The sequence below is a fragment of the Aedes albopictus genome, chromosome 2 (genome assembly GCF_035046485.1).
Source record: "Aedes albopictus strain Foshan chromosome 2, AalbF5, whole genome shotgun sequence".
Classification (NCBI taxonomy): Eukaryota; Metazoa; Arthropoda; class Insecta; order Diptera; family Culicidae; genus Aedes; species Aedes albopictus.
In genome coordinates, this window is record NC_085137.1 from 299,092,735 (window position 1) to 299,102,647 (window position 9,913).

Here is a 9,913-nt window from a genome sequence, read left to right on the forward strand (position 1 = left end):
TTTCAGATTTTTAGAACCTTATTTTGGTACCTAAAAGCTATTCCAAAGAAATTTTTTGAAATCACCTTTTGACAGCTGGGCAACTGTTTGACAGCTCCGCCCAGTACAAACTGCGACGAGGGGTGATTCGACAAATCGCTCCCATACAAACTTCAAATTGATTTTTAAATAGGTTCCCGGGCTCCAAAATTCATGAAAATTTGGATTTCGGCTCAGTTTGACATGCAGATTCAGAATATCGAATTATCTCAACACCGTTAAAGAAGCCAATTGTACAGTGATTCTTGTATTGTCGGGCCGCCACCAAACCGGACTTCGCACAATCAAGTCGCGACGCGACCCAACTCGCGACGTTTTTTAATCATGTCAAAAGTAGTGCGCATCCTTCCCGTTGTTGTCAGCAACACAGCGCACTAGATGCGAAACAGTTGCAACACTTGTGGACCAAGAAAATGGCAATTTTTGATTGAATGTCGATCTTGATTCCAACCGGATAGACAATATCACATGTGTGTCATAAGTATTGTATGTTGCTCTCATAACAAAACGCGCTGCCAACTTCCAGTCGCATTTCTGCATCATCGCAACCGAGATCGCAACGAATCAAGCATCACCTCTGCTGCTGATTTGTATTAGTGAGATCGGAGAAACGTCAGACTCCTGCCTGCTGATTGGCTGCGACGATTCTGGCGACGGTTTCATCCGCGACGGATTCAAATCGTCGCGTTCGATAAGGGGGGGAAACCGGGGAAACCGTCAATGTTGACACCGCGCCATCTATGAGTCACAGATTCTTCACTTTTTTTACTGCTCGAAGTGTGCCGAAGTTGAGCTTTTTTCTGCTCGAATGGACTCGGATGGAAGAAGATGTCAACAATGGAAAAAAACGCAGTAGGCAGCACTGCTTGTTAGTGACCTTTTTGTGACGGACGCAGACCAGTCGACGAGAGCATTTGGTGGAGTGGATTTGTTTGGGATGGAAAATTATTAAAAAAAATCATCTAAATTGCACCCGTATAGCTAATAGATCAGGCTGATAAATATTCTAAATTGTTAGTTAACGTTATGGGCTCAAAAACTGAAACACTCCAAAAGGGGCTGCAGTCGGCTCTGCGTGAGAACGTCATTCCTACTGTGGTGTGCGAGGAGGAGGAACAACAGAAACGTCGCGAATCTGTGCTGGAACTGAACGGCTACATTGTCCAAGAAACCATCGGTAACGGGGCATTTTCAAACGTTAAGGTAAGATTATTGTATTTGGTGCTGTTTTCCTTTGCCCGGTTAAATGAAAATTGCCTTTCATTCGATCAACAAATACATTTATTATTACCCTTGCAGAGGGCTTTTTCCAAGAGCCTGAATCATCCGGTTGCCATCAAAATAATTTCTAAGCAGAAAGCGACCAAGGACGTCCTGGAAAAGTTTCTCCCCAGAGAGATCGAGTTGGTGAGGAATTTAAAACATGCCAATTTGATCAGGTTCCACGAGTGCATTGAAACTACCTTAAGGTGAGCTATACTTGCATTGTCTTAATTTAAATGATTTCGACCCTAAAAAGAAAACATGTATGTATGCCTCTTGTTATGGTTGCCGGCAGTGCTGAAAATGTCATTTCGACATATCTAAATTCAACCAAATTCAGCTCATTTTACAAGCTTAACCTGAAAATGTAGTATATGAAAAACTTGTGCGGCTAGACGAGTTCTACAAGAAAATCACGAAAAACTAATCTTTTTTGAATATTTAAGGTAAATGTCCTTCCTTCGAAAAATTCCAAGTGATATTCACCTTGAATATCATTGGCATTTTTCGAAGGTAGCCCGTGACATTTATCTTAAAGGGCCATCTCATTACGCCGGGCCGGGACCGTGTTCCGGTCATCGATTTCTTACATGCGATTACTATGGCGTGTTTCACATCACACCGTGCCGGGGCTCGGTCGGGCCCCGGCCGGGCTAGTGAGAAGCACGCCATAGATATCGTTAGGACGAAATCGATGACCGGGGCCCGGCACGGTCCCGGCCCGGTAAAGTGAGAAGACCGCTTAAATATTCGATAAAGATTGGTTTTTCCATGACTTTCTTGTAGAACTCGTCTAGCTGCACAAGTTTTTTCTCAGGTTGAGCTTCTAAAATCTCTAAAATGAGCTGGATGTGGTTGAATTGAGATATGTAGGGTAGGGCGGGGCAAGATGAGCACCCTAAGGATCACGTTGAGTTTATTGAAAGTTAACACAATTTTTCAAAGTTCCTCTCAGTAGTTCTTTTCTATATCATGTTTTCTATCACCCATATGTATCACGTTCTAAAATCATCATTTTTCTTTCGATTATTGAAAAAAAGTGCGGTTTTATAATACTTTATACAAAATGACCCGAAAAACAATAAACGATTATTAAGTTGCTTATTTTGAGGAAATTACGCAATTAAATAGTTGCAGAGGTTACGGAAACCTATGTTCGGCACTATTGAGTGGATTACAATAATTTCAAAATATTTTCTATAGGGTAAGAAATCAAACTTAGAACTAGTCAAATTGTAATCTTAATTTGAACCATTTCGAAATTCATTAAAACGACGTACTTTTTAGGCAAATATTGTCCCTAAAAAGATGTTAAACAGCTTTCTGTAATATAACCTGATAACATGGGCTTTAAAAGCATTGAAAAAAGCGTTTTTGTAATGGAAAACAGGCAATTGAAAAACTACTGTGATTCCACCCATTTCCCCCCAGAGAAAGCACATTTTCGGTGCACTCGTACAGCTCATGCATTGTATCACACGCAATATGTGAACACGTCAAATGAAAGCTTATTTATCGTAGAATCGACCAACCGAAAAATATTCCGCATTATTTGTCATAAAATTATCAAATTTAAGTAATTCTTGCTTGGAGAATGTTATCTTAAGTTGAACCATTTGTAATCTAAATTTGAACTAGTAAACGGGGGCGAGCTTCTAGTGTTGGCCGGCAGACTGCGTTTTGTTTACGCTTCGATCAACGATCAAACGATCAAATCTGACTATACATGTCAATGGTTGCTACTCCGTGATTGATCTGAGCTGGTACCAATTGCACTGAGATCCAAATGAATAAGGGCTGGGACACTCCACTTATTCTCAAAGTGCAATTTTAGCAGCTCATACATTTTTGGATCAATAACGGCGCCGGCCACGTCCTTATAGTCAGTTGGGAAGGGAAAGGAATGTTAGAGTGTGCTGGTTGTTGCTACTAAAGACCGAGATCACCTCTGCATCCCCACAATCAGCACGGACTGGGGTATTTGTTAGATGGAAAGGATGGGAGATCTGGGAGTCACCGTTGGGTCGGTGATACGATCCATGGATAGGGGGTTATTTATAGTGTTCGTAAGGTGATACATTGTGTGGTGAATAAGGTGAATAAGGTCAAGCGGCACAGCACGCTTTGGTTGCATAACTTGTAGGCGTTATAGACACTGTGCTGTGAGTAGAAGTTGGCAGGGAGGGAAACGACTTTTTTCCAATTCGTTTCTGGTTCTAGCGATAGCTATGAACATATGAATATACATGAGTTGTATATGTAGAGAAGAGAGAGAGAGAGAAAGAGAAAGTGGATAGAAAGATGCAAAGTAGGATGAAAGGGACGGGCCAGGGATTGAACCCATGACCTTCTGCATACGAATCAGAAGCGGTAGCCACTAGACCACCAAGCCCGTCTACTGCGTTTTGTTTACGCTTGGGGGATGAAAAATTCCAAATTTTGTTTCCAAGTTCCTGAAGAGTTTAGAACATTCTTAGTTGAAATTCCACTGCCTAATGAACAATAGTTATGGGAATAAGCAGATCCATGTGTTTTTGTTTGTTCAACACAAAATTGGCTGTTGTGGGAGATGCTCGAGCTGCTGCCGCCAGTAGTTCAAATTAAGATTAATATTGGTTCAAATTATGATTACGATGGTTCAAATTAAGATTAAAATCATTGTTGACGAATAATCGAATTTTTCAATGAAATTCGGTGCAAATACAAACTTTTTACCTCTTAACAGAAAGCTTATACCCGTGGCTTTCATGTACATACGATTTTGCCATAGTAAATTATTTACATGTGGGAGAAAAAAAACACTCAAAATTTGCGCTACTTCGGAAAGCCGCAATTTGGTTCATCTTTTGATTACATACCCTATTCCCCTGATGGGGAAAAATGGGTGCTCATCTTGCCCCACTATAGGTAAATAATTAAAATTGAATAAATTTTAATGTTTGTTTTTAGAAAATATTTTCTAATGTAAATTAAAATGCTTTGCTGTAGCTAGTAATGTTGGCTGATAACCAGAATTATGGTAAAAATTTGATTCTGACATAAAAACTTTATTTTATTCTGATGATTTCTTATAAGAAAATGCTAAAAATCCATGTTATTGACTAATTTGACGATAATTTTTAATTTGTTTATTATGAAGTACTTTTTATCAGGTTTACAAGTAGGATGAACATTATTCTAACGGATTATGAAGTTGTTTGGGCAAAATTCATCATAAAAGTAGTAAAACGGAGGGGTGCTCATCTTGCCCCGGGTGGCCATCTTGCCCCGTTCTACCCTATGTGGAAAAGACATTTTCAGCATTGGTTGCCGGAGCCGAAGGGGATTGAAACCCGCTTATTTTCGCAAAATGAATGATGACGCAGACAGGCCACAATAATCAATGGGGCGGTTTTGTAACACTAGCCCGAATGACACTAGCCCGAAAGACACTAGCCCGAATGTAACACTAGCCCGAATACCACTAGCCCGATTGGTAGCATAAGGTTTTTTGGGGAAAACTGATTAACAATTTCATCAGGGATTTTTCCTTCTTTAAGTTATCGGCTATTCTTCCAAGATTTATTGACGCAAATCGTATTATCACCATCATTGGCGTCATAATCAATTTACAAATCCGGCAGAGGTTTTTCCTTCTTTGGAACATACGCTGTTCTTCCGTATTCTATTATTACCAAGATACTGATAGATGAATTTCGATTCGGGCTTAAGGTATTCGGGCTAGTGACATTCGGGCTAACGGTGCATTCGGGCTAGTGTCTTCTCGGGTTAGTGTCATTCGGGCTAGTGACATTCGGGCTAGTGTTATAGAATCCCCATTGTAGTACTAGATGTGTAGTAATGAGCTCAATTTTTGTATGGTGAGAAGGTCAATTCTCCGTTTCCAGTGGATAACTGACACTGAGGAAGATTACAAGTGGTAGTCGAAATACGCGTATCTGTCAAAGGATAAGCAACATAGGGCAGAATTAAAAGGTACGAAACTAATAACACTCATTCGAAGAGGGTATTCTGCTTAGAGGGTTTGAAAAGTCGGTAAAAGAATAAGGAGCTGTCAAATAGGACGCAATCAGTGAAGTACTAGATTGAAAGTAGTGAGCTGGATTTTTGTATGGTGAGATGACCAAATCTCAATTTCGGCAATGGAATGGTGCAAACAGTGTGGGTTATATGATTTCTTGGCTAATTTGATGCTGTTTGAGAAAAAGTTTGGATAACTGTGTTGTTGAAGTTGCAAGAAATAAATAATACAACATCACAGTTACCCAAACTTTAGCTCAAACAGCATAAAATTAGTCAAGAAATCATGTAACCCACACTGATTGCACCATTCCATTGCAGAAATGGAGATTTGATCATCTCACCATACAAAAATCCAACTCACTACTTTCAATCTAGTACTTCACTCATTGCGTCCTATTGTATGGGAAATCCACGTCGCGTCGCGTGACGCGTCCGCTCTGGCCGTACCCTAAGGCACAGAGAAACAGACGTAACACTTAGAACAAATTTCATTGAAAAACATCGTCACGAAAACGTAATCGCCCAATGCTAAACGTACTGTATTTGGCCGGTCCACCACTAGGTGGCAGTAGTGAGTAAACGTTAAACAGGAGTAAAAACGATGCCACCGCAGCGAGTGGTCAATCGACCAACTACTGAATATTTGAATCAACCGTTAAAAAAATCTGTTTCTCTGTGGTTAAGGCACGTAAGGGTATCAATGAAGTTCTGAAAATCTAAAAAAAAAAAACAATAGTGGCTTAGAAAAAAAAGCGGTTTCGAATAAAAATTAAATATCAATTAGAGGTTACACTAAACAGATTAAATAACTGCGTAGGCCATGATTCTCTGATTATTGAAATGTTTCATGAAATTTCGAATAAAATAATCCTGGATTGCCTTGGGGGTCGCGACGTTTAATCAGGATAATTATTAATCAGTGGTTTACACTGTTAATGGTCCAGACAACATGGGTTTTATTATTCCTTGTCTAATTTGATGCTGTTTGAAAACTTTGGGTAACCGTGTACCCGGTTGTTTTATTTATTTCTTGCAACTTAAATAACACAGTTACCCAGAGTTTTGCTCAAACAGCATCAAAATAGGCAAGAATCATAATATTCACTCATGCCTTTTCCACTATGACATTGCAGATCTTGTTGATCCTGTTTGAGCAAAACTTTCGATGACTGTGTTGTTTAAGTTGGAAGAAATGGAGAAAGCAACACGGTTATCCAAAATTTTGCTCAAACAGCATCAAATTAGGCAAGAAATCATAATACCCACGCTTTTTGTACCATTTAATTGCAGAAACGGAGAATTAAACTTCTCCCTGGGCTTGGATTATATCTTCCAGGAAGCTTTGATTTTATGCATGTGGCCGATGTGCTTTGCAGTAGTGATTGGAATAGCTGAATGTATAATCAATGGCAAACAATTCTGTGAAAATCAGATCTTCAAGTCATCTGATATAGTTATACTGATCATGATGCTGCATAGTATGTTGAACATTTGTCGAAGTCATTTATGTGCCGGGAAAATATAATTCCAAGTTGGTGAGAATATTACAAACTGAGGGAGGGTAATAGGCCCAGTCAGACCCCTGAATGGGCAATGTGGGTTAGTGTATGGGAATGCCATTGAAGGTTTGTAATATTCTCCGAGGCTTTCGAAATCCAACAGGGCGCGTCCCCGGGTTGCGGATAGGGGAAAAGGGAGATTTTCGCATTTGTACTGTAATCAGCCAATGTGATATTATCTCCTATGGTGTTGTAGTGCGAATGAATGATCTCATTCTATGGGAATTCGAACCTTTTGTAATGTTTTGTTTATTAACTTCAATTTTCTAAGCTTGACAAGGTTTTGAAGACAAACATGAGATGAGAGAATTGCCTAATAGGTAAGTCACATCAACAAAGCTTTTACATATGCAAATGCTATCCATGGGGTCATGTCTAGCATTTAATATGTATGGCAATGACTGGTTCTTACCTAGTAGGGGTACTACAAGACCACGCGGACAATTCGATTACAGGCTGAAAAGGAGGCAATCAGTGAAGTACTAGATTGAAAGTAGTGAGCTGGATTTTTGTATGGTGAGATGATCAATTCTCCATTTCTGCAATGAAATGGTGCAAACAGCGTGGGTTATATGATTTCAAGTCCAATTTTATGCTGTTTGAGCAAAAGTTTGGGTAACTGTGTTGTTGAAGTTGCAAGAAATAAGTAATACAACATCACAGTTACCCAAACTTTTGCTCAAATAGCATCAAATTAGTCAAGAAATCATATAACCCACGTTGTTTGCTCCATTTCATTGCAGAAATGGAGAATTGATCATCTCACCATACAAAAATCCAGCTCACTACTTTCAATCTAGTACTTCACTGATTGCCTCCTATTGGGGATAATATATTTTCCAGAACTGAAGAGACATTTTTTCCGGGGTGTCTGGCGAATCGGAGAGAGTAGAAGATTCCGTTTGTTATTTGACAAAATAAACAATCGGGCGCTTTTTCTTTCAATGACTTGCTTGGCATTTTGTGGATTATTGTTTTTTTGGTTTTGGAAGGTATGCGATTCACTATAGAGCCTTAAAATTATTTTGCATCTGAATAGCATTGATATTGTCAAGTCTGAATCAACACCCTAATCCCACACCAAAATACCCTTTTCCTATCCCATGGCGTTTATGTGGTCAGCAAAGACTATTCAGCCATTATCCCTCCTTATCATCGGCTTTGGACTGACTTGCGCTCTCATTGCCCCACCAAATGCTGCAAAATGAAATGAAAATGAAAAAGAAACGGAGAATTAAACTTCTCATCATACTAAAATTCAGCTCATTACTTCAATTTTAGTATTTCACCGATTGTGCCCCATTCAAAAACCTAATTTGTAACACTGAAAGCCGAAATTTCCAGATAATCAACAATCCATCGAAATCTATAATCAGAAAAAAATATTCATTTTAGGTTCTACATCATAATGCAGTACGCTGAAAATGGGTCCTTGCTGCAGCTCATAAGGAAGGAGAAGTATCTTCCAGAAGAGCGGGCCAAATCGTTTTTCAGCCAGTTGATCAGTGCTGTGGAATATATCCATGGTATGGGAGTGGTCCATCGGGATATCAAGTGCGAAAACATCGTTTTCGACAAAAGTTTCACGCTTAAGCTGATTGATTTCGGGTTCGCCAGAGGGAACATGCAACCGGTTTTGGCTGGTGGTAAGATCAAGCCTGTACTATCAAAGACCTTTTGTGGAAGCCATGCTTACGCCAGTCCGGAAATACTGAAATCGGTTCCATACCAGCCACAGTTGTCTGACATTTGGGCAGTTGGCGTGGTGCTGTACACGATGGTGATTGGCCGCCTCCCCTTTTCCAATGAAGCGAATGTTAATGTTCTCATTAAGGTATGTATCAGTCCTATTACCACAGACAATCCGATGTATCACTTAGAACAAATTGCTATTTAAACCATTCTCACGAAAACATAGTCTCCCAATGCTTATCACGCTTGGTTTCGCAAAGTCCTATCTAGGTGGCGGTATGCTAGCGCCGTGAGTGAGCGATTTACGAACTACGTAATAATCAGACTATAACCTTTATAAAAATAAACGATTGAAACTGAATTGAGTGATACGAAAGTTTGTCTGTGTTAATACTTTGATGTTTTATTGCAAAACTTGTCTACAAACTATTTTTTTTTCCAAAAAGCAGCAAGTTTCAGCCGGGCCGAAATTTCCCAAGGATCGCAGCATAAGCGATGAATGCAAAAACTTGATTCAAAAAATTTTGCGGCCCGTTAATGTGAGGATCACGATCGAGGAGATGCGGCGCCAACCATGGCTGACCGAGAACGATTCCGGATACGATGATATGGGCATTGAGAAGAGGTATGACAAGAAAATGAAACTTGACAACAGCTCCAGCGACAGCAGCGATGGAAGCACCAGAGTGACCATTAATAACCCAGGCTGCAGTGCTTCCCCTGGTAATCGTGATGACAATCATAATCTCAGCCCTAACGGACACAATGGTACAATCTCGCAGAATGTCCTAAATCGGAAGAGATCTGTGCCACAATGAATTTGATTGTTAACATTTTGACAGCGTCAAAATTTGTTGTATTTTTTTTGTTTTATTATACTAAACGAGACATTCGTTTTTTGACCAATAGCGAAACATAACGAAGAGAACTCACTTTTCGTAACATTCAATCGAGGCTTTTATACCAACATGCAATTACTTGGTGTATATTGTATTCAAAATTTGTTGTGAAATTTGATGACATTTTATTCCAGATCAACCATATATGTACCCATTAGAGTGATATTGGGTACAGTGGATTAACTAAAAATGGTGGACTTCCAATTTTCTTCAAATGTAACATATTGACTTAAAATTGGAATCCTGGCGTGTCTACCAATTAGAGAGAATAAAATATATTGTATTATGTTTCATTTTAAATCAGCCAATGTGGCATGTTTTATTGTCTGCCACGTTTACTACCATTATCATTTAATAGGAGGCAATCAGTGAAGTACTAGATTGAAAGTAGTGAGCTGGATTTTTGTATGGTGAGATGATCAATTCTCCATTTCTGCA

General features: G+C 39.4%; 1 protein-coding gene across 1 annotated transcript; it reads left to right on the plus strand.

Moving 5' to 3' along the window:
• Positions 1-825: 825 nt before the first annotated feature.
• LOC109423806 (testis-specific serine/threonine-protein kinase 3) lies at positions 826-9,525 on the plus strand. Its single transcript, XM_019698838.3, has 4 exons — positions 826-1,242; positions 1,339-1,508; positions 8,280-8,718; positions 9,026-9,525. The coding sequence occupies exons 1-4, from the start codon at positions 1,066-1,068 to the stop codon at positions 9,392-9,394; spliced, it is 1,155 nt and encodes a 384-aa protein (XP_019554383.2). The 5' UTR covers positions 826-1,065; the 3' UTR covers positions 9,395-9,525.
• Positions 9,526-9,913: the final 388 nt, after the last annotated feature.